This window comes from Anneissia japonica, unplaced genomic scaffold, assembly GCF_011630105.1.
Source record: "Anneissia japonica isolate Jap-2015-1 unplaced genomic scaffold, ASM1163010v1 scaffold1525_len913038_cov183, whole genome shotgun sequence".
NCBI lineage: Eukaryota > Metazoa > Echinodermata > Crinoidea > Comatulida > Comatulidae > Anneissia > Anneissia japonica.
The window spans coordinates 356,700-383,178 of NW_022728504.1; the positions used below are offsets into that span (position 1 = coordinate 356,700).

The 26,479-nt window shown below is 33.8% G+C and overlaps 2 protein-coding genes across 2 annotated transcripts in view; one reads left to right on the forward strand and one right to left on the reverse strand.

Moving 5' to 3' along the window:
- Positions 1–16,777, forward strand: part of LOC117114215 (GMP synthase [glutamine-hydrolyzing]-like) — a 25,157-nt gene extending 8,380 nt beyond the window's left edge. Inside the window, exons 6-16 of the mRNA XM_033257812.1 lie at positions 974–1,167; positions 1,564–1,617; positions 2,161–2,272; positions 2,566–2,778; positions 3,320–3,538; positions 5,341–5,456; positions 6,797–6,922; positions 9,883–9,998; positions 12,594–12,724; positions 13,890–14,062; positions 15,204–16,777. Coding sequence (XP_033113703.1) covers positions 974–1,167; positions 1,564–1,617; positions 2,161–2,272; positions 2,566–2,778; positions 3,320–3,538; positions 5,341–5,456; positions 6,797–6,922; positions 9,883–9,998; positions 12,594–12,724; positions 13,890–14,062; positions 15,204–15,305 — 1,556 coding nt within the window. The 3' untranslated portion in view covers positions 15,306–16,777. The remainder of the gene's footprint in view (positions 1–973; positions 1,168–1,563; positions 1,618–2,160; positions 2,273–2,565; positions 2,779–3,319; positions 3,539–5,340; positions 5,457–6,796; positions 6,923–9,882; positions 9,999–12,593; positions 12,725–13,889; positions 14,063–15,203) is intronic.
- A 2,289-nt stretch (positions 16,778–19,066) lies between these two features.
- LOC117114243 (arylsulfatase J-like) overlaps positions 19,067–26,479 on the reverse strand; it is a 13,496-nt gene continuing 6,083 nt past the window's right edge. The window contains exons 3-7 of the mRNA XM_033257847.1: positions 25,271–25,464; positions 24,084–24,291; positions 22,424–22,673; positions 21,333–21,469; positions 19,067–20,296 (exon numbers count right to left, since the gene is read on the reverse strand). Coding sequence (XP_033113738.1) covers positions 20,025–20,296; positions 21,333–21,469; positions 22,424–22,673; positions 24,084–24,291; positions 25,271–25,464 — 1,061 coding nt within the window. The 3' untranslated portion in view covers positions 19,067–20,024. The remainder of the gene's footprint in view (positions 20,297–21,332; positions 21,470–22,423; positions 22,674–24,083; positions 24,292–25,270; positions 25,465–26,479) is intronic.

The following is a 26,479-nucleotide window of genomic DNA, read 5'->3' on the forward strand; positions in this document are numbered from 1 at the left end:
TGCAATAACTTGAGTGCTCAGGTGAGACAACATAATTAGAGGTGAGCAGTGCAATAAATTGAGAGCTCTCAGGTGAGACAACATGATTAGAGGTGGGCAATGCAATAAATTGAGTGCTCAGGTGAGACAACATGATAGAGGTGGGTAATGCAATAACTTGAGTGCTCAGGTGAGACAACATGATAGAGGTGGGCAGTGCAATAAATTGAGTGCTCAGATGAGACAACATGATTAGAGGTGGGCAATGCAATAAATTGAGTGCTCAGGTAAGACAACATGATAGAGGTGGGTAATGCAATAACTTGAGTGCTCAGGTGAGACAACATGATAGAGGTGGGCAATGCAATAAATTGAGTGCTCAGGTGAGACAACATGATAGAGGTGGGCAATGTAATAAATTGAGTGCTCAGGTGAGACAACATGATAGAGGTGGGCAATGCAATAAATTGAGTGCTCAGGTGAGACAACATGATAGAGGTGGGCAATGCAATAAATTGAGTGCTCAGGTGAGACAACATGGTAGAGGTGGGTAATGCAATAAATTGAGTGCTCAGGTGAGACAACATGATAGAGGTGGGCAATGCAATAAATTGAGTGCTCAGGTGAGACAACATGATAGAGGTGAGCAATGCAATAAATTGAGTGCTCAGGTGAGACAATAGGATTAGAGGTGAGCAGTGCAATACATTGAGTGCTCAGGTGAGGCAACGTCATTGTAATGCTGAATCTGAGTAAAACACTACATGTGATAACGCCCCATAGATTATGTTGAAAGTTAGTGACTTGGATTCAGAATTATTGCAAACATCTTTGAGAATTTTTATATTGATGGCTTTTGACTGTATGTTATAGTACATAAGTTATTTTTCTTTAACTGTATGTTGAGGTGATTATGAAATAAATTATTTAAATGAATGAAATGATAGTGATATAATTATTATAGATTATTATTATAGATTTTTTTGCATTTTAGGAATTGCAAATGAATCGCTCAAATTATATGGAGTGCAGTTCCACCCTGAGGTAGATTTGTCAGATAATGGCCGCCAAATGCTGCATAGTTTTTTGTATGGTATTGCAAATTGTACCGGATCTTATACAATAAAAGGACGACAAACTGGCTGTCTAAAGGAGATTAAGGATGTAGTAGGAGACAAGAAAGTACTGGTGTGTAAGAGGTTTCTTGTTAGCTCTTCATATCCATTAGTTATTGAATATTTTAAATCATCTTTCACTATCAGCATTCATCATATAATAATAATAATAATAAGATTTATAAAGCGCACATACAGGGTATCCACTGCAGTAGTGCTCAATCCACAATATCAATAAATTAAAAATGCAAAAGCCAAAAAAAAACATTAAAAAAAACCCCAAAAAAACATTTAAGGTGCAATACTGGATAGGTCATAATACACTCTGTATTGTATTTTGAAGCATAGTAATTATGTACACTGAAAACAACCCAAAATTATAAGAAAAATCAAAGTGAAAGTAAAAGAAAAAAAAGGTTTTGTTTTGTTTGATTGACATGACAAATTCTAGGTTTTGTTTTTTAACTAGGTGCTAGTAAGTGGTGGGGTTGACTCAACTGTATGTGCAGCATTACTATATAAGGTAAGTACTATGCAGTATGTCAATAAATGTGTAGATGGTTAGTTAACATTTTTATTAAGTGTAAAAAAGCTTAAAGCATTTAACAAGGCAAGGCAAACATAAAGGTAGAGTAGAGAGCAGGTAGTTGTAAGTTTCATATAAGGTGATTGGGGAAGTTGATTCCTGTACAATAAAAAAAATATGAATGAGACACTGTGAGGTGAGGGAAAAGAATCAACTATAAATGTGAGCATATGCAAGCCTTGATAGAGGTGTAATGATTGCCTTGAATAGTTGACTAACTTAATCTACTCAAATATCTTCCAGAAGGCATGTAAAGTATTAAATAGTTCAACATGTCAATTTGATGTTAAAATACATGAATGTTCAATATTAAAATACATTAACTGTAAATAATAAGTTACATTGTGACAGTCTATGTTGTCAGTTGTGGTACTACATCACCAAATATGGTATGTTGCCACCACACATCACTGGCTTATTCTCTTTTTTACATGATATTTCTATGTTGTAATACAAATTATTAACTTGGCTTTGTCTTAGGCTTTGAATGAAGACCAGGTGTTCGCAGTTCACATTGACAATGGTTTCATGAGAAAACAAGAAAGTGCACATGTATTAGAATCATTAGAAAAGATTGGCCTAAAGGTTAAAGGTGATTAGCATTTTATATTTCATTTTACATTTATATTCACAAAAATTAAATAGTAACACCATTATATTATTAGGATTATAGGAGTGCTTAATTAAATTTATTTTTATATTTTGTGAAAATATTTTAGGGAAATATAAATATTTTTCTAAACTATAACATTTCTTTTTCCTATACTTTTACACTTACCATAAATTTACACAAAATAAACATTATATGGCCAGTACAAATTTAGAGTCATCGATGGTGTCAATTCTGTTAATATTCAACTTGATTGTGTGTATGTGTACTTGTAGTGGTTAATGCAGCAATGACTTTTTACAATGCCACCACGACGATCCCAATTAATAAAAAGAACAGCAAGTCACCAAGAAGAACCACCAATTCATTAAACACTACATCAGAGCCAGAGGAAAAGAGGAAAATCATTGGTGATACATTTATGAGTATAGCAGAAGAAATATGTAATGAGTTAAATTTAAAGCCAGAGGATACATTGCTAGCTCAAGGTAAGACCTGCCTTATTGTTAGTTTGTCTACTGTAGATAGAGGTTTTACCAGTATATGTTACCTATTCTGATAGCCAATCAGGTTCAATCAGTGATGCAATACTCACTATAACTCATTGAAGTCTTATTTGTAAATAAGTTGTGGGGATGATGTCACATGGAGGACCAATTTACATAGTTATGTTACTCTAGAAATGATAATGTATTGGTTATAATGGTGGTAATTGTAATAATAATTAATAATTTATTTGGATATTCACTTTTGAATCAGTGGCACTCAACCACATGGGTGGTGCATCCTAACAACAAGAAAAAATATAAAAATTAAATCAAAATGAAAGACATCAAAACAAGAAGATAATCAAATTAGCTAAAACTAAAAGAGAAAATATTTCTATTTTCTCTATGACAATAATAACTTATACAAATACTTATTTACCAGAAAGGTGTTTATGATGCCAAACTTAAAAGAGAGGTCTTGAAACTCAATATTTGTGGTGATGTAATTTTTAAGTATATAGGATTTCATGTTATTCTATAGGTACTTTGCGACCAGACCTAATAGAAAGTGCTTCTTCATTGGCCAGTAGTTGTGCAGATGCAATAAAAACTCACCATAATGACACTGAATTGGTGAGACATCTCAGAAATGAAGGAAAAGTTGTTGAACCTTTAAAAGAATTCCATAAAGATGAGGTTCGTGTTCTAGGAAGAGAACTAGGCTTACCATCTGAACTTGTTCAAAGGCATCCATTTCCAGGTGAGTGGGTAAAATGCTGTAATTATCAACATCATTGTAGCACCTAGACAATACTTTACGAGTAGTTTCCATTTAGCTCTGTTTTGTGCAGGATGGTTTTGGTAATTTGTAGATGTACAGTTAAGAAGTGCTGAAGTGTTATGTTGGCTTTTTGTGTTAATTTGGGCCTTCGTTTTGGCCTCTGAACACTTATTTTCTGTTTGTGTTGCGCTGTTTTGCAGCTATGATGATATAATGAGATAAATGAAATGAATAATAATGATGATGATAGTTGGTATCGTCGATGACAATGTGTCGCAAATTTTACATGATGGTATATAGTTTCATCACGTCATGAAAAATTGGACTTAAAAGTGCGGTGGTAAGGATTTGAGTGTCTAATCAAAGGATCCAAAAAATGAGTACAGGGGCACCCTGGTGGGATCCAGGTGGAAAAGCTTCACCTGGCACTAATGTTTTAGACTTCTAATGTTATGAATGTTTTATGGCTGCTTGATCACCCCGAGACAATTGATATATTAAGTGTCGTTGCATTTTATTATCAGGGTTTCACATTGTTGAAGTAAGGCTTTTATCAGCGAATATTATTATATTATTCAAAATAAAGTACAATATAGGCATAAACTAATTTTCAGAATTTTAAATTCCTGTTCAGTATCTACGGTAATGAATGAGCTGTATTACAGTATGATAGTGTTTGTTAATTGTCAGTACAGTACGTGTATCTTGGTGTTGATTATTTCAGTAATGGGTTTTAGGCAGTGTAATGCTATGCATGTATAATCAACTGAAGTTTTGAACCATGTTTATTTTCTACTTGTTCAAAGAATAAATAAATCTTGAATCTTGGTATGTAAGTGATGTTCAGGTATGATAGTACATCTGGTATGGAAGTCATGTTCAGGCATGATAATAATAATAATTGTCGACTTATATAGCACATATTGTAGAGACCTATGCGCTTAGTATTTTTACCCCCGGTCATTGGATCAAGCACATATGGAACACATACTCAGGTCCCTTGGGATAATTTCATAATGTTGCAGCTGTAATCAGCGCATTTTTGTGTATGAACCTACCAGTTACTCACTTGTACTCCTGGGTGGAAAGAGACAACCGTAGGTAAAATGCCTTGCCTAAGGACACAAGCGAAATACACAGCGAGGTATTGAAACTCTGGCTTCAAGGTTGAGAAGCAGAACTGCAATCTCTGCTCCAAACCGCTCCTACATAGTAGTAATCTAGTATGGTATTAGTTTTGTTGTAAGGTGATGTTCCTGTGGTACAGTTATGTTACAGTATTTACATATCAAACCAGTCACTCGTCGCAATTCGGGTTTCAGAGATAATGGCCAAAACATGCTGCAATGTCAAAACTTTTGAAATCTATTGCACTAAACTAACCTTTTTATATCCATTCATCATGCTATGCTATTATTCTCCCCATTTATTTTCAATGTTAAAAAAACAATTTTAAATGATTTGATAATGATATCTGCCTGAGAAATGCCCGAAATCATGAACTTTGAAGGCTGATTTCTCAAATATTAAATGATTCTTTTACTATTTTATAGCTCTAATTTTACTGTTTAACCCTGTATTAATAACTAAAAATCAATTATTGCAACCAGTGACTGGTTTGGGCTGTCTCTGCCACATATGATGTGCTTATTATGTATGGTGTTGAGTTTTGGTATAATTTTATTTTTTTTTTGTTATTGTTCTGGTATGAGCATGTTTAGTTTTGAGTGGTAGTATTAAGTATTTGAAATGTTGTTAAAAGTACTGATTTTTGCTTTCAGGTCCTGGTCTGGCTATCCGCATACTTTGTGCAGATGAACCGTATATGTGTAAAGACTTTGCTGAAACTAGTGTCATACTCAAGATTATATCTGATTATTCTAACAAAATGCAAAAGGTTGGTTAAATTACAGCTACTTATTGATAAGTTTCCAATAAACATTACCAAATATTAAAAAAAAACTATTAATTGTGTAAATATTCCTAAACATTACACTATTGTTCTTAGCTTTGATTAATCAGTCAGTAAAATTGTATCAACTACAATTTCAGATGAACAAATGGTAAGCCAATTGAGAGGCATTCTCATTAACTGTATCAAATGAACAACTTATGAATTAGTTTGGCATTTTCTTCATGGCAAAATCCACAAAATGAGAATGCTACTTCAAGGAACACAGGTATCATATGTGAGTTGATTACAGCAAAATTCACATCATCAATAAGTTTAATTTCCATGAAGTAAATTTGGATTATGGTGATAGGTAGCATACTGCTAAAATTGTGGATCTTGGATCCTTTTTCGGTCGACTTCAATTGCTTTCACACTATCATTGTTTGTGTGTAGTTCCATCCTATAATAATGCTTCCAACCAACATCCTCAATTGCTTTCAGATTATCATTATCATCAACCTTTCCTTTGTTGCTTCCCCTCTCTGAGAGAGAAAATAAAATTATGAATTATGAACAAAGGAAAGTGAAAAAATTGTCCTACAGTAATGTCACAACTTGACTAATGTAACAGCATTCTTTATGGTTTACCACACAATTAGTTGATGACGACTTTACTCCTGGTCTGGGTGCCTTTAGGGTATCTGGTCATGTGGTTAGGTTTCTGCAGTGTCAGCTGGCCTGCCTATGCCTGTGTACCACCACTTGTTTGTGGTTTTAAACGGAAGGAGAACAGCACAGTGATTTTGGTTCCTCTGCTTCTAATCTGGTCTGGACTGTTTAGCTACAGGTTAGACTCGGGGATAAAAACAAAAAACAGTGCAATGATGTTGGTCGTTTCAGAAGGCTGTAAATCAAATTAACAAATAACCTAATAGTCAATGATAGCCATACTCTATATTCTCCATAAGGAGAATGGTTAGATGTAGTAATTATAAAACATTGACACAACCATATTCATTCATCCTGTTTTTATTATCAAAACTCATTGCAGTAAAACATAACTGTAGGTTTACAAGATTCACAAGATTTAAGATTACAATAATTATAAAAAGATGTAAATTATTAAAATGTAACTAGAGGAAAAACCTTATGCACCTTATTAAGTTATAACATGATTGATTAATACATTGATACAAAGAACTTTACAGTGTTATATTGCAGTAAGGCATTACTGCATTGTACTTTCAGGATATAACCTTTGTACTTTAGAGCTGTTTTTATTTCACAAGTTTCATATTAATCAAATTGATTTATTAACTATCACAAGTATTTCTTGTTTCTAGCCACATGCACTGATTGGCCGAGTTCAAGCAAGTTTGAGTCTTGAGGAACAAGCTATGTTAGCGTCCATTACCAATCATGATGAAATGTCATCTGTTTTACTGCCTATTAAAAGTGTTGGAGTTCAGGTTGTTGTCTTAATTTTTTATTACACCATTGCAAAAAGTATATTTGAAATTCATTTTTCTAAACATGATATATTTGCCATAAACCCTTTGCTGATGTTGCCTTTTAATAATTAATACCAATGCATATTTTTTTTTTTGCATGTTTTATATCAATTGAAATATAATACATAGCATTTTTTTTTAGTATACTGCGCTTCTGTATATATATATACTCTGTGCTGTGGTAGTGAAATTTTTCTGTAAAATGGACTGTGTTATATTCCAGTCAAAAATCACCTTAACCATGGTATAAGCTCCTACCTCAACGAAACTCAACTGTAGGTCCTTTGTACATAGAAGGATCATATCTTGATGTTTTATAACCAGATTTTAGCCGCTTGTCACCGTCGATTGTTTACCTAGAGAATTGACGTCACCAGGCTAAAATAACGATACGCCATTTGCGTCTCTACAAAACATATTAGCTAAATGATACGTTCGCTAATAATTACCAGTATCACAATGGCTTTTGATACAGTATAAATACGTAAATATGACGGTATATTTTTAATCCTACAAATCTCTGAAAAAACTGAAGAACAACTATAAATACGTGTGAGTTACAAAAATAATGAACGTGGCCTTCCATGTAAAATAAACTATGCCCTCAGTCAGATCAATATTTTTTATATTTTAACAAGCGAAGCGACGGTGCTTACCCAAGCAAGGTGAAAGTAAAGTTTGTACAATATTGGAGTACTGTATTTTTATCGCACTTGTATGTGCATAGCCTGCTACTTGATCTTTCAGTTTTATTTTCAATTAAAAATAAATCAGCCAAACCTATATAAAGAAAAAAATATAGTGTATAGCTTATACAAAATTATGTCAATGTTGATTGCCTCATGTTCTTAATAACAAAGTGTAACCCCGTTGGGTGCCATCGGCTTGCAAATAGTTAGGTTGTTTTTCACCATAAATTAATATCTAGCCCATGGTAGTCCTTTTCTTTTTTTACCTTCATTGGCTATTAGTCACGTTCACAATTTTTTCTTTTGTATTTAGAATAAAAATATATACTATTGTTTTATCAGTTTAAATACAGTAATTTCCTTCGGCAGTCTCGGTTTTCCACGGTAATTGTGGGCGACGATGATAGGTCTATTTTTAATATATCAATTATTACATATTTATAATAATATGATTGTTGTCTAGTCATGCAAAACAGCAATAAGAAATCAAATATTAATGTGCTGACACATTTCGCATCTACGACGCTTTTTGCCGATGATCGTCGAGACGCGGTTTCATTGATAACGGAATGTGAACAGGGAACGATCCCACTACCACTACTGACAGAGGCTGCGTCACGTCATCTGCCAGCTTTGGATTCGTCAGCCAAGTACTGTTGGGTCAGCCCAAATTAACTTACCTAAATAAAGAGACCACCGACGATTGAGCAAGGTTCCAGAAAAAACGTCTTTATATAAATAAAGTCTTTCTAATGCCTAAACAATTTTTGATGCAATGTTTTCATATCATTGTAAAAGTAAACCTTCATGAAATCAAATATCTTGTCTTTTTCTCCTATTCCCACATCTCAATTATTATAGTAAATGCAGTTCAGTAACTAATATTTTGTCTTAATTGCAAAATGTGTGTTGCTTAAATTACAGGTAAAAAATAGTAACAGTTCTGGAATTTCAATGAAATGGGACAGGAAAATTTACGGGTCGCTTTGTTTTTTAGTTTTTACAATACTTTATCGTTAATCTCACAAGTATGTCTAGGGACAATGTAACCAAAGGTTCTGATGGAAAAGTAATTTGTTCTGGACTCGGACCTATTTATTTATGAGTCCAGGCCTATGATAAAATTCCGTAATTAATTTATTTTGTATCACACGTGACAATATATGATTATCTGAATAGGCATATATATATATATATATATATATATGTATATATATATGTATAATTATGTATATATATATAGGCCTATATATGTTTGTTAGGGGATGGTGCGTTTATGTGGGTGCTGGTTGACGTACGTCTGGGGCGAAGTTGAAGGCATTATTAGCGCAAAGGATGAGAATGTGACGACGGATGATTAAAAGGATTATAATCATCTAATACACTGTACTTTTGTTCTAATACAAAGGGAATACATGACTGACATCGATAAGAACAGCCATGGGTTGGATATTTATGGTAAAAAAAAAACCAAAATGTATAGCCTCCAACTATCCAAGCCAAATGGAAATCAGGGATTGGACAATTATAGTAGTTTGTCTATACAAACTTTTTATAGGTTTCGCTGATTTTAATCTAGCTTGTAAGTAAAATGGGAAGCTAAAGTTGTAGGCATAAGTGTGATAAATTACGGTAGTCGGTACCGGACGTTATAGTGTACAAACTTCGCTTCGCTTGTTAAAATATATTGATCTGATTCAGGGCTTAGTTTATTTTATAAGGAATGCCACATTTATTATTTATTAAATTCACATGTATTGATAGTGTTTCTTTTTCTTAACATGCATACAAGCTGTGATTGAATAGTTATACAAAAGACATTATTTTGCATTGACTCCTCCAGCTGATACACAAAGACATATCTGAATGGTATTGTATTGAGTCAGAGACCCAATCAAATAAAATAAAATCAATCAATTTTATAAACTCCCTTAGAAGAGAAACACTCAAATTTACAATTTATACAGATTCAATAAAATATTATACTGTATAATACTGGCCATAGTTGAGTCACACACCAGTGATTACCACTAGTGTGGCAACTGATATCACTTTGTTTGAAATAAAATTCTTTAGTGACATGAATGTCATAACCTGATCTTACATAATGTAGTCTAGAAGTTATGGCAGATATTTTCAAACCTGAAAGTGATATTTATAATGTTCAAAGAACTTTGAACTGAGGATGTTATTGTGATGCTAATGAGAGGATTGACCCTTTAATTTCAGGGAGATGGTAGGACTTACAGTTATGTAGCAGGTTTATCATGTGAAGGTGAACCAGATTGGGAAAACCTGATGCAACTTGCTAAGATGATACCCAAGGTTTGCCATAACATTAACAGGTAAAAAATCTAGCTAAAAGCAATACTACTACTAGCTGTCGATTTCATCTCCAGTCATTCTTGCCTAATAATAGACTTTCACCTAGTAAGTATTGGTTTGGTCTTTTGGATTATCCCACCGAATTTATCGTATTTACAACATGTTCGCTTGATGGCCATGCAAAAATCAGTTATTAAATGTTAGTTTATCAAATATAAATATGATTCTTTAATTTAAGTATTGGCTGATTCCTCTTTATACTGTATTCAAAAGAATGGCATAGAAGCAGTTAACAAAACATTAAAACATTTAAATATACTGTAATAATTGAAGAATTAATGTAATGTATTGCTACTCTGAAGAATACTGCTTTCAAGCTAAGTTGAGGTAGCCTAGGCCTTTACTTCTACAGTACTAGGCCAAATGTGCGGTCAACATCGTGCGTGTACCGTTAGTGCGTGTTAATTTGTTCTGGTCTCCGTAAGGCCTAATGCCTGTATTCTTAAAACAAACCTTAGTCGAACTTCGAACTAGAACTTCATTTAGTGCTAGTTGCAACTTCAGCTTCAATTTGTATTCACAAACAACGTAGTCGAAGTTTTAACTATGACTAAATCAAGTCCTAGTTTTAGTTCAACTGAAGACGACTGGCAAGACACGACTACCAAACTAACCAATGAAAAGGGCTAAAGGGAAATTTTAGAGATCCTTTAACGTGGATGAATATTAAGCTGCCGTCTGTGGTTCAAAAACATATTTCCTCATAATTCCTAATAGACCTTCATTCGCTTAATTAATTTTCTATAATAATAACTATATTAGTTGTTAACATATTACGATAAAGAATTTGAACAGTCACTGAAAATTTGCTTTCTTTGGAGAACTATTATAGTTGAGCCCGAGCGAGGGCGGCGCCATTTTTGTTGTTGTTACGGTGAAGCTAAATGATCGCAACGCGAGGGGATTTCGTGGAAATCAGGAACTATCGCATGTGGCTAGCAAAACATTTTAATTTCTTCTTTTGGAAGCTAAACTTGATGTCTCTTTTGTTTAACACACCGAAGATATATCAAACCTGCATATACAATCGTTTTTATTCGTTTCAATTTATCGTGAGTTACAAAAACATGTTTTTAGTGGGGTAAATGTTTCAAGTCGGCGATTTAGCCTGACCCTAGACTGTGTCATTTAGTCGTAGTGCTAGTCGAAGTTCATTTTAAGAATACGAAATGACGTAAGTTTTAAGTTATAGCTCGAACTACCACTAAAATTTGTTTTAAGAATACCGGGGTAACTCTCCAAGTCAAGTTGCTATTTATATAGCTCGAAAAAAATTTGACTTTGCTTTAGTAAAATTTTTCAGTGGCACTTTAGACTCGACTTAGGCGAGTTTGACTTATAAACCATTTTGCTAGCTAAAATAGTAAAGTTGGTTCAATTGAAAGAACCTATTTAGAAGTTCATTGAGCTCCCTAAATCAAGAGTAACTGCTGCTTATTAACCAACAATTAAATTTATTTCTGAATAGACCGAATTAGTCACCCAAATGACGTCATCACGTTTTTCGCCGAGTGGGTATTAAAGTTGTAAACATGCCCAAAGAGCTATGCTAATGCATTGAGCGGAGTCAAAAGTGGTGTATATTAAATCGTCTATGTAATGAAGTTGGCGTAGAAGGTGCTTTTTATAACAACATATATATTTTGAATGATTCGTAGATTCATGAGACTAAGGTTGATTTGATTTACATTTCCATTCAGACTAAAAATATGAAGAGTTTTGAGAGGCCTTCTGGGGGGGCCTAGGCCTATCACTCGAGGCCCTCGCTATAACCATTGCTGACTAAGGGGTCGTTGTTGATTTAGAGGTACATGTACTCATTCAGCTTAAATACTGTCACCAAGTCATTTTGTAGCAATTTCTGTATGGAATATTTAAACTATTGGACAAACTTAAATTGCTGAATTGTTGAATAAGATGTTTCTTTTGACTACGATGACCAATGAGTTAGAAGAACGTTGTTGGTATAACTCCCTAGTCTGTCGCTAGGCCTGTATTCACGCAACGGCTATGCAAAAATGTTCAATTTTTCCATTTGTTTTGTTTCATTCCATTTCAAATCCAACACTTGACGTTAATTAAAGGAATATCTATCAAGGCTTTTCTGTAAGTTAGTTTACAGTAGTATGTACAAATAAAGATTGAGGAGTTTAAAAACTGTTGAAATTTATTCGAGTGGAGGCCTATTATTGTGTAAAAAAAAAACGGCCTCCTAGCAGTTTGTTTTGATGTTATACCCACTATAACATCTTCGATTTGGGGACTAATTTGGTCTGTTTTTCCTTTTCAATTGAACCCAGAATGAATTTATTTCCTTTCAGTTTAATTGATATTAAATAATCATTCAAGCATTTACAATCCCAGTGGAGTATTATTAATCATGAAGGGTTGTTTCAGCAATGTGCATTCTACTATAGAAATAAAATAAATAGTGATCGTTGTAAAAATAAATCGTCTCACTACACGCTGAGTTAATAACATACCTTTAAACATGTCCCAATTCAAAACCTTCTATTTTAATATTATTTGTTTGGTGTGTGGTTTTTTTTTTTTAGGGTTGTGTTTATATTTGGAAAGCCAGTGAATGAAGCAATACAAGACATCACTCCAACTTTCCTTACACCTAATGTGCTTGGAACACTCAGACAAGCTGATCATTATGCTCAGATTATTCTCAAGGAAAGTGGTAAGTACAATATAGCACATACATGTACTATGTTTTTTGTTTATTTCTATCATTCTATATTGTAATGATAATGGCCTGTATACCAGGGGACATAGGACTACTCTTTTTTTGGGAAGTGTATAATATTTGAAGATATTGATATTGTTTTTGTCTATAAATAAGAAGGAAACAGAATGTATGCATATAACCAGTGGATCCAATAATATCCATGATCCATTGTCCACACATTAACTACTACTCTGTAGCCAACCATGATTAAGTTCGCACTCACAGGGATTACCACTACTGTAGCCAATCATGATTCAGCTCACACTCACAGGGATTACCACTACTGTAGCCAATCATGATTCAGCTCAAACACACAGCAATGCCGCAATATTGTTTTAAGCATGCCTATACCTTTTCACACAGTGCCTTTTACTGGAACATTGCGGTATCCTAAGCTTTTCTGTCTAAAATGGTCCTATAGAATGGCGTAATATTGGCGGTTTAAATACCACAGCGGAATTGTTTTCAACTTTAGCCTTGCTTGTTTACATAAATGCACACGCCGGCTTGATTGGTGCAATATCGAGTAGACCCTTTCTGAAAGAGCAAGCCAGTTACCGCAATATTGCAGCAATAATACTAGGGTGCAAGGTGGCCTAAAGTAACCAGGCATATTAGCGTATCGACCCCTCATTCAGACAGAAACCCTTGCCGGCGTGCTTACCGCAATATTACAGTATTGCAGGTCTGTCTGAAAGGGGTTCATGATTCAGCTCAAACTCACAGCGAGTACCACTACTGTAATCAACCATGATTCAGCACAAACTCACAGTGAGTACCACTACTTTAGCCAACCATGGTTCAGCTCTAACACACAGTGAGTACCGCTACTGTAATCAACCATGATTCAGCGCAAACTCACAGTGAGTACCACTACTGTAGCCAACCATGGTTCAGCTCACACTCACAGTGAGTACCACTATTGTAGTCAACCATGATTCAGCTCACACACACAGTATGGTATGGTGTATTACATATTATATTGTAATTTTTGTATGCGAGCAAAGATTTTTCCAAAGAGGATTAATAATTTTTAAAATTTATCTTATATTATTTATTCTATATATTACCGATTACTTTGTTATAAACAAGAAAAATTAAAATTTGTATTTTTCAGGTTACTACAACAGGATTAGTCAAATGCCAATTATCTTAATTCCTGTCCACTTTGACCGGGACCCTGTACTACGTAAGCCATCATGTCAACGTAGTGTTGTCATCAGAACATTTATTACCAATGATTTTATGACAGGAGTTCCTGCAGTACCTGGCAACCAAATACAAAAGGATGTAAGTTACTGAAAATTCACTACATTTAGTATGAATGAATTTGCTTGACATACCTGTTGGTCATATAGTATTTATAGAATTTTCAAAATAATACACTTGTAGTTGATACATTAGTGTTCGACGCAAACACAGTAAACAGAGATCAATGTGATACACCCTCTTCTTAATCATATTAAAAAGGAAATCAACACTAGTGTGTGACGCACGCAGGTTAAACAGAGATCAATGTGCTACACCCTCTTCTTAAGCATCTAAAAAACGAAATCAACACTAGTGTTGGACACAGAAAGAGGGATCAATGTGATACGCCTCTTTTTAAGTATCGTAAAACAAGATCTTATACAAGAAATATTACACACAAAGATATAAACTCTCAATATTTACATCAGTGGCGTAGTGGGGATAAAATTAATAGGTATTTGTTTCCGGCCAGGGTTGTACCAAGTAGGGTCTTTCAGTAGGCCCTATGTCATTTGGTTAGGTGGAATAGGCCCTAGCCTACGTAGGCCTTGCCACACACTTGGCAAGGAACAGTGATATCAAGGCAGTCATAAATATGCTTTGTCAATGTATGTTGTATGCTTCATGGACATTATTTATAGATCATTAAATGACATTCAAATCTAAATAATTAATTAAAAATGATTTTATAATGAATGTTAAACCACAGAATGGCAATGATCAGGAAAATTACAGGCACACAAAAATATTAACAAAGGTTTAAAGAAACACCTTTTGATTGATTTATTAATGTTTGGTGGGAGTTTGTTGGCGCAGCTTGTAGTTATGTCTCCTAAACTTGAGGTCGGGGTTTTAATTGATGACCCAGATCTTTAGTCTGTCGCAATTGCAGAGGCCACATTTTTCATTTTATTGACACATTCATTATAACTACGGCAGCTTTCTATTATAATTATTGGCACTCAAATTTTCTGGTTTTTTGTTAGGGCACTTTGATACAAATGGAATTTTTTTTCGGTTAGATAAGTATATATGCTCAACGGCTATACATTAAAATTTATATACATGTTTTATGTTTAGATCATGAACAGTCATAAAGTAAATCGGGCTTGTTATTTGCAAATATCATACTGTATGTGTTGTCAGGAGTATTTTACACAAGTATTGACTTTCATTTCAGGTGCTGAATGAGATTGCAAAGAAAGTAAAGACAGTTCCTGGAATTTCACGTGTTTTATACGATTTGACAGCTAAGCCTCCTGGAACAACAGAATGGGAGTGAACTGGAGTTGGTGGGCTGAGTGCAAATTGAGTATAAACTGAGAAGACTTTAGTGGGTGTGGCCTAAGCAGAGTACACTCTTGGGCTCTAAATTGATGTCTTCCAAGCAGAGTTTATGAATGAGGATGACATTATTATGCAGTTGAACACTAAATTATTGATTGGTTGGGTATTCATTTTATATTTTTTGATGTGACCATAACATTATTTAACAACATACATTAGTAAGCTCCATTATATTACCAGTACAATTCACTATATAAATTAATATTGACGTGTAAATTAAATTTTGAAGGAGGAGGATAAGGTATTGGTATGTGCATCATGTATTGCTATTTCTAATGTATGTATTGTATATATAAAGGACCTTGACTATCTATTGTGAATATTAATTTAAGATGATTAGCTGGTTCTATTCACACATTTGTATGCAATGTTTGACAAATGTTCTTAACTGTATTTATATACTGTATTAACATTTGAACCATGCTGCAGTCACAATCAATTTCAAGATTTTTCATGTTTGAACATATAAAGTGCTATATATATTCGTCAAAACTTATTTTTCTGTGTTCCTTGTTTCTGAGACCATAACCAGTTAAGGCCTATTTACACCAAGCTCAAAAGCAACACAAAAAGTAAAACCTTTTATATTCCTTAATGTGAACCAACACTGAACTTGATGCGACTATGTGACAGAGCGGTGTGTTGCTTAGAATAGCTGTTCTGAAAATACTGAAAATATGGGTTGCGACTCAAAATTGGATTTTCCTTGAAATTGAATGTCATATCACATGCTAAATTTTGTTGTAAAGAGAGAGCAATCTGAAAATTGTTGTTTACCATTTAATGAGCTATTAATATTGGTTTCTTTTAAAGTTCCGTAAAGTGGATTGCGTCTGGACGTTTGTTTGGGTCGTTTGGCCACAAAATGATTTTCATTTTCATAAACTTGTGACGAAAAATATTATATTATAAAATTTTCCTAGAATGAACTTATTACCCATCAGTGATTCCTGCAGACTGTAGAACAAATTTTGAACAATGCATTTGTGACGACTAATGTCGTGCACAGAGTAAATGGATTGCACTACGCAACTGTCATGCTCCGCGTATTTGGGCTGCAGCGTCAGTGTTCTAACTAGTTGGGTATAATATATAAACTAGTTAGTACACTCTTGAGAGCATAAATGAGCTACTGCATCATACCACTGGAAAAGAACATTTCAATGGGTTTATAATATTTAATGAATTCTTTTGTGATTGATGCTTCCATTGATCCATTTTGTGCAAGGACTTTCAACTTTACTGGGTTAGTTCATGTGATCATGTAAATAATGTACATTGCTGAAGTTGAAATGATGGTGTGATTTCAGCTTCAGACTAATGTATTCATTAATGCCTTTCACTCATACTGCTTTCACTCTATTTTGAAATGAAATAAAAGAATCAATATTGTGATACCAAACATGTGTTGTGCTTAACTTCATGCTATGGATGTCCATATGTTGTAAGCATTAATCATTATTTTTACCTTCCAAACATATGCTTTAATACTTTAATAAATATTTATAATGCCCTGATTTCAAAAATTATTATAAAATGCAGATAATTGGTATTAAAGCTGACTGTGTAGGTGAATTTATTCCAAAGTTGTTTTTCCACATGTGCCTTCTTTAGTAATAAGACTACAGATCTAATATTCTGTTAATCTTGTTAGCAATTTGATTATTACTGTTAATGGCCAAAGCCTTGTACAGTATATCATATTTAAAAAGGAACAGTTTATATCAACAAGATCTCATGCATTAAAGAATTATTTCCTGTCAAAATAATCTGAGAATACTTCAAAAATTCAATCCATTTAAAAGGATTAAATGAGTTACTAAAATCATTTTTCCCCACACACATTAATTTTACTACAAAAATCACTGTCCATTTTAATTGTCTATGTAAAAATATACAGAAAAGTATTACAATAATTATATGTTCAATAATTTGATAGGGATTTTGTTTTCATACAGATTTTTAATTGTAAGTTAGTCACTTATTACTTATTGAATTTTTAACATTGATAATTATGTACATACTGTAGTCTTTTTTTGTGTGTGTTTGTAAACTAAACCAGGTTTGTAAACTAAAAAACTGCACATGATCTTACTGAACCAGTGGTGAATTCAAAGATATAAAGAAAATTATATTCAAATCTTGAGAGTGCAATTTCCGGCCACCTAGAAGTACCAGCATAATCACAAATTTTCTTACCTCAGCCCCGACACTATAGTGGGACTGAGGTGGTATGGATCCTCCATCCGTGAAAGTCCCTAACCGGGCCTCCTCTATTTTGAATTCCTGGATCCACTACTGTGACATGATGTCATGTAATTAATGCTGGTCATGTAGTCGTGCATAACGTCTTTAAATGTTGTTTGTACCATGCAAATTAGACTTGCCACAAGTCTAACTAGCATATTATATTTCTCATTCTGGACAGCGCCACCAACGAGAAAGTTAATTTAGAGATGGAATAAGCCGAAAGAAAAGCAATCGAGTATGGAACACCAATTAAATTAGGTATAGTGCACACAAAGAGATAGGTTTAGGCTGAAGGCCAAGGATATAATCACCATTCTTAGTGGTATATCCCACAAGATGCTCAACATAAATCAAATTTCATTATGAGGCTTAGGGAGTGGAATTTGGTGTGAAGTTTCGGTAGCGAGAAAAAATCCTGTTACTGTGACAGCAATTCACCCACAACCCTGGGATTGGAAGCTGTCTCTTATACACATCTAGATGTGTATAAGAGACAGATTTCTAATGTATGTATTGTATATATAAAGGACCTTGACTATCTATTGTGAATATTAATTTAAGATGATTAGCTGGTTCTATTCACACATTTGTATGCAATGTTTGACAAATGTTCTTAACTGTATTTATATACTGTATTAACATTTGAACCATGCTGCAGTCACAATCAATTTCAAGATTTTTCATGTTTGAACATATAAAGTGCTATATATATTCGTCAAAACTTATTTTTCTGTGTTCCTTGTTTCTGAGACCATAACCAGTTAAGGCCTATTTACACCAAGCTCAAAAGCAACACAAAAAGTAAAACCTTTTATATTCCTTAATGTGAACCAACACTGAACTTGATGCGACTATGTGACAGAGCGGTGTGTTGCTTAGAATCTGTCTCTTATACACATCTAGATGTGTATAAGAGACAGGTATTACATATTATATTGTAATTTTTGTATGCGAGCAAAGATTTTTCCAAAGAGGATTAATAATTTTTAAAATTTATCTTATATTATTTATTCTATATATTACCGATTACTTTGTTATAAACAAGAAAAATTAAAATTTGTATTTTTCAGGTTACTACAACAGGATTAGTCAAATGCCAATTATCTTAATTCCTGTCCACTTTGACTTAAATTCCTGGATCCGCCACTGTGACATGATGTCATGTAATTAATGCTGGTCATGTAGTTGTGCATAACGTCTTTAAATGTTGTTTGTACCATGCAAATTAGACTTGCCACAAGTCTAACTAGCATATTATATTTCTCATTCTGGACAGCGCCACCAACGAGAAAGTTAATTTAGAGACGGAATAAGCCAAAAGAAAAGCAATCGAGTATGGAACACCAATTAAATTAGGTATAGTGCGCACAAAGAGATAGGTTTAGGCTGAAGGCCAAGGATATAATCACCATTCTTAGTGGTATATCCCACAAGATGCTCAACATCGGTCAGTATGTCTTCAGTAGTATGCTTCTGCCTTTCCAAAATTCATTTGGATACCACAATTTATATATTCTGCAAAAATACTTTATTTTCATTAAAAAAAAAAAAAAAAAATATGCTTCATGTAACCATTCACCTTGGAAGTTATCAACTCATTAAAACAATACTAAATATACCTTATTTCTTTGAGGTAAGTAACAGAATAGCCAAACCTATTTATATATTTTATATACATTATGTTGCCTTCACCATAAAAATATTTGTGTTGCACCTTATGCCAATTAAAAAAACTATAATACGTTCATTAAAAGCTGAATTTGAGGAATGATAATAATCAATAATTTTAAAAATCTATTATATATTGCACAGGCTTTAAATTAATAGTACAGTCTACCCAAACAATGTTAATGTTGCTTTTCCATTATCTTTGAAGTAGTGTTTCTACAAATTCTATGTTCTAAAAAATCTCCACTTGCTTATTTATATGGTATCAGGTGGTATTATTACAGTTTTAGTAGCTGTGTTGTATCGATTTAGCTTTACACAATAAAGGGGCACACCGTACTATTTTCAGATATTCTGGTTTAGATACACTCAAATGTAGATCAATGAAATACAAAAATATATACTTTATTTGTAGTACTGTGCTATTAATAATATATATAGTAAACCTCAAAACACATGACAGTTCCAATAGCTCAGTGAAATAATAATAATATTAATCTTGTATTACGTGAAAATAAAAACAAACACAAAAAAAACCACATAACCATGAAAACAAACCAAGAAAATTAATGAAAACAACAAAGCAGATGAATTATTTCCAATGCTCCTTTTTCCAGCACAACAACAAAAGATATAAATGTGTCTTAAAAAAATGTGTTTTTTTAATGGACTTTTTTTTTATACATTTTAACTCATGACTAAATTAATAGGCTTGTATGTGTTGCTGAAATGATATTTACAGCCATGGGCCCCATACATCCTCGTGCAATGCTGGGTTAGCCTTGGGATCAGGATCAGGGTAATAAGCAGGAACAGACTTGTTATAATAGTAGTGCAGTCTTTCAGTCAACTGGGAAACAATATCAGGACGTAACTGAGAGAGGTCACGGTATTCATAAGGGTCACCAGTGATGTTAAACAACCAAACATTTTGGTCTGGTATCAACAGAGGTTTAAATGCATTTATACCTGAGTTTGGTACAGGGATCCAGGCTCCATTGTCAGCTCCTGAAAAAAAGTCGATAATCAATTCAATTATTACCGTACATGTACTGCTGGGATGGATTCAGGATTTAGTTAGTGGTGATGCATGACCACACCCACCTCAGGCACACATGGCTGGGGCAAAGTTGAAAAGCAAATTTTAATGTGTTTTTTGCATTTGTGATGTGAGCACATTTTAAGGATATGGCACATCTAGATGCACGGAAATATCGCTCTGTCTTCAGCTCTAACCTTAAACATTTATTTTCATTAATTGGGAGAAAACTTTAATCATTTGGAACCTATATTCCTAGAAATGGCAATCTCATTTTCTAAAAAGGTTTTTTTAATGAGAATATTTGACATCAACATTTTCAAAATACAGGAAATAAATAAAAAAAACAATGTTATCACACCAACTGCACCCCAATCCTTGAGATCCACCTCAGTACTGCTAATAATGATCAAATCATTTTCAAATATTAGTCTAATACTGAACTCGATTCATACATATATGTAATAACCATTTGAGCCTTAGCCTAGACCAGGGGTTCTCAACTATATCGCAATAGGGGTCAAAATTGTTCATTGAATAAATTTTAAGTGCCAGAGCAAGAGGTGTTCTATGGCGCTTAGCGCGAGCCTGGGGTTATATAATTTTGGGAAATCCCGAATTAGAAATTTTGAAAAAATAAGCCGCTAGATGCTCATACAGGGCATCTCGACCTAAAACTCTTACCCTTCTGTTTGGTAATGCAAGAGTCAAAATGTAATACAGTATTTCTTTACTGTTTGCTGCGATAGTTCTTCCAATTTTGATTGATTAAATCACTACAATTTGTGGGCAATATACTGTATAAGCTTAGTCAGCAAAACAGAATGCAAAATTATTAAAGTGAGAAATCTACCCCCAAGCTTAACGGAAAATATTATTTTTAGCTTGTTCTTGCAGGCCGCATAACACACACTCGTGGGCCAGAGATGGCCTGCTGGCCGCCAATTGAGAACCCCTGGCCTAGATGTACAACTAAAGTAATAAAGTAAATGAATACTTGTGTACCTGGATGACCAGTGATAAGCTTCCAGTCACCAACTCGAATTGCTGCTGTCATGTTCACATTAAAAGTACTCTTGTCATCTTCTTCAAAAGCATCGATGTTATGTAGCAATTCTTTACGAGGAGAGGGTTTGCCTTCACTGAAAGTACAAACACATAATTTTTCGAATCAAATTAGTAATTAAACAAATCAAAAATTGACTGATAAACAAATCAATTATTTTGGATGCACTTTATATAATTATCCCATCTAACATTTTTACGTTATAATCGTTACAGTTTGGTGTACAAAACATTTTTTTGTAGAACCATAAATTTGTATTTATAACATAATTTCATGTTATAATAACATAATAGCATATAATAACATAATAACGCAAGTGGCTGCAAGTTGCTGATGTATTACATCATTTTTTGACATACCTATCCACGACATTCTACATTAAATATTAACGTATTGTGCTGGGATAGTCTTCTAAATAGCTGCTGGTTAACAGAATGCTTTTCATTTTTATTTTCCAGTAAACAAAAAAATTAATCAAACTGTTTTAGTATCAAATCAGTTAAATAATTATAATTGTGTTCACTGTACAGTACTGTAATTTGTTAGCATGTTGTACACATCAAATGTCTGAAACCTAGATTACTGTTTGTTTGTTGTCCTTTATTTTTAAAAATTTAGTTAGCACATTGTGTGTGTTAACCTGGCTGCTGCCACGAACAAAGAATGAGGTGACATTAGGCAACTTTTAACTACTTGAGTTCAATTTTTCTGCTCAGCTAATTCTCAGTGAGGGGAGGGGCAGGAAAACCTTTAAGGGGGCTTACTTCCCATTAGATACACAAGTGCTGCAGCTATAAGAATGGTCTGTGATATTACTACTGATATTTGAGTCAATTACAATAGATGGCTGCTGTGCATATAATCCACATGTAAGCTTCATTAACCTATTTCCTTTGCTTCACATTCAATATTTTCCTCATTAATAAAGATATAATAAATATGAGTTAACATTTACTTGTTTTAGTTATTAATTAAGACACACATCATGTCTGGCTTCTTTTTATATTTGCATTTAACTACAAGAAATTACCTGATAGTTGACCATACATTAAAACCATCTAATTCTGTATTTCTGATGTTGCCTTTGGCAATACCTTCCACTAATGTAGGAAACCAATCACTGACATGCATTAATTCATTAGTAATGGTGCCTTGTACACTTGATGGCAGAAGAGGACTAGAAGCAAAGCCGACTGCTTTCATACCACCTTCCCAATATGATCCCTTCCAGCCACGTAGAGGCCAGTTGTTTCCGCCTTCTGCAACTTGTCCACCGTTATCTTTAAAAAAAGGATTCAATTGCATATTTTTTCATAAATTTTACAGTAATTATGTAGACTTCTGCAGAATATTTTTTTCTACTTATACAGTATTTTAAGTATTTTGCATATAATTTAGACTATTAAATTTAATCATTGAGCTTTAAATAAACCCTCTGTTGTTTAGTTATATGACCAGAGGAGGGTTATGAAAATTATTCATAAATTAGGGGGTGGGCACCAGGCCTGTAACCATGTTCCTGTGAAGGGGGGTTTCCTATACGCCAAGTGTAACTCAGAAAAGTGTTTCTTTAATAGAAAAAGATATGATAAATCAAAATCAAAATCAGGGGTTCCCCAAACACGCCCCCACCCCCGGTTACGGGCCTGGACACCCATGTACATCCCTAATTTTTTAAACAACTTGATAACACCTGACCATAAGGCACTTAAATTTTATATTACTGACCCAGTATGGCTGTGTTTAGTGGTGTTTACTTTAGTCATGCGGCTGTAAATGTATTTCTAAATTTCAATTTGTTTTGTAAAGCAGGTAATTGAAAATTAGAAAAAGAAAACATACTTTATGCCAATGTGTTGTCAGAGAGTGATATGATATTAAACAAAGAGTAGAAGTTCTTATTAAATTCATTTTTTGGCAACCAATAAAGCGCTGCTCATGGAGGACTATGAGCAGCATTTGGAAGTATCTATGTAGCCCTTCAGCAGGCTGTCAGGATGGATTAGAGGTTTCTGCAGGATGTATGTAGTCTCAGCAGGCTGTTAGGATGCATTGGAAGTATCTGCAGGATGTATGTAGCCCTTCAGCAGGCTGTCAGGATGGATTAGAAGTTTCTGCAGGATGTATGTAGCCCGCTGTCAGGATGCATTGGAAGTATCTGCAGGATGTATGTAGCCTTTCAGCAGGCTGTCAGGATGGATTAGAGGTTTCTGCAGGATGAATGTAGCCCTTAGCAGTGTCAGATTGCATTGGAAGAATCTGCAGGATGCATGCATAGCCCTTCAGCAGGCTGTCAGGATGGATTGGAAGTATCTGCAGGATGTACGTAGCCCTCAGCAGGCTGTCAGGGTACATTGGAAGTATCTGCAGGATTATTTTCTGATTTAGGTTTCAAGTCTAATGAAGTTCCCTTTATAAAATAATCACAAGGGGCCCTTAATTGTCATTAAGGACCATTGTGGTAACCTTATGAAACATTAGTTAAGATAAATTTTTATTTTGTGTTTGTAAATTAAGTTGGGTTTATTTTCTATCTCTCTCATATTATTTCAATCTGATTACTGTATTTGATTTAGTTATGTACTTTTTGATGCCCCACTCGGAACGAGCGAGTGCCGCTGATTCTAAAGTGATTCCTACAGTAATGAATAAGTAAATAAACCTGTTTGGTTGAGTTCATCTGAGCTTACCTGTTGAAAAGATGAGCAGTGTATTATTCCACAGCTGGAGATCCTGAAGAGACTTGACAATGTTCCCAACAGCATCATCCATACATGTTGTCATGGCAGCATACAACCTCCGATTTTTGTTTTTAATGTGTGAATACATATTGATGTATTTTTGTGGAGCTTGGAGAGGAGAATGCACTGATTGCAAAGCCAAATACAGGAAAAAAGGCTGAAATAACAAAACACATTATAACATTTAACAATCATCTAACATAGCATTACATGTTAAATGGCATTCTGTTTATGCTCTTAAGACTGTGTGTCAGAATATAGGTGTTATAGGGCAAGGGGATTTGTGAGTGGGCACAAAAACAGGTGAAAGTGAATACAAGGTCATCCTGTAACACTTGTGTGCATAGAATTTGAAATGTTGCTGATTACAGTATATGAATACAGCTACATCATTTTTCCACAGCACAAAAAAGGATGAAAATCAGCTGATATAAATAATACTGTAATATGCAATTAGTGTACTGAGGGAAAAATTGTGAAACAAAGCACAAACCAGAGTTTTCAAAACAGAAATAGACACAAAACAGTACCTCATATAAAGTTATACACAAATAATTCCAAAGGGGTTAAACATCACATAAAAATTAATAATAGATAAGTGGATTTTCAAACCACAAATACAAATACATATACTACTCCAGGGACGGATTTAGGAAAGTAAAATAAGAAAAAAAAAGAAAGAAAGAAAGAAAAAGAAAACAATCACCGCCCAAAACACCCCATAGGTTACTTTTGGGCATCTAGAAAACAAAAGTTTCGCGGGGGCATGACGCCAGACCCCTTAGGGTAGTATTATCTCAACTGGTCCGAATTTCGGCCTCTTGTCGGCCACCCTATTCGGACATCTCTGGATGCGCCCCTGCATACTGTAGGCCTACTCCTTGCAATTTGTAACAGATTTTGCCTAAAATTAAATTCAGCACGTGTCTACTAAAAGACACATGCGTCTCTTGAAATTGATAGTCTAGAATTATAAAGTTATACTGTTCTAAAAGCTTCTGTGACTTACTGTCACTCCTTGGCATGAAGGTAATATCCACCTTGCATGAGTTCCAGCTGGTCAGAAAATGAAAAAGTATAAACTCTGCAATTGTAAAATTAGCTTTAATTATTCTAAACTTCTGCACAAAACAAACCTCATCTTGATTATGACTCTTAAAAATATTCTGCACACGCTCAGTAAAGACATAAGCCGAATAATTGCCAGTGTATTCCCATGCAGGTCGAAGGTTGTCATGTAAGTCATAACCATACCAGTGTTCCAGGAAATTTGCTTGATTGCCTCCTGACCGAAAATGTGTCCAATAGTCCTCACTTCCTGTTAAATAACCTATGAAAATAAAGTAATAATGAAATATTGCTTGAAAGGCGAATAATGTATTTACTGGCCGAAATCAAGACTACATCACAAAATCTTTAATAGCTTCAAGCGAGCGCTACAAAAAGATTAAGCCAATCCATAACACTAACATGATTCAAAAACAAAACAAAATTAAAATAAAAAACAATAAATAAATAATAATAAATAATTAAATTAAAATAAAAATGTCCGTTTTGCAAACACAGAGATCTGTGACTAAAATTGAAATAATATCATAGTTGGCGAAAGTACGACCTAGGTTGAAACTGCAGACTTAACCATATCCAGATTCAGATGCTTGAGGTATATCACATCGATAGTTTTGAAAAGAACTTTCTTTTCAGAACCACCTACTTGGTGTACCAAGCATTACAGTAAATAGGTTATGTACATTTTTTTTATATTCATTAATTTCTAAACTGTATTTTATTTGTCATCATTATTTAATTCATATATATACCTTATATTTCGGCTATTTATTTTCTATTCCACAATTGTTTTAATTATATAGGACCTTATTAATCTTACTATGTTTTATTTCCTGTTATTGTTTACTGTAGTTAAATAAGTCTTAGCATTAAGCTGGTTCAATGGCACCGCCAATACACTATCACTTACAAAATCATTTTGCCAACATCTTATCATGATTTAATTGTAATTAATTTGCCCATTAACTTGTCACTGAACTTATATTTTGTGGTCCAATCAACTAATTGTATTGATAACTTGATTCTGATTGGTTTATTATCCTTTATGTATATGTAAGATCTCCCAAGTTTTCTCACTTTAACGTTGGTGAAGATAGCAGGAGCTATCAAAATATCCGTTTGATTTTGTTATAGCTTAATAAATTTGTGTTCCGCAAGTCAACTTTCAATGATTGTACACCGTTTTTTCATTGTTTTTGAATTTTATTTTACTAGGAGCATACATGCAAACCTACTCTTCAATATATATATATATATATATGTATGTATATGTATAT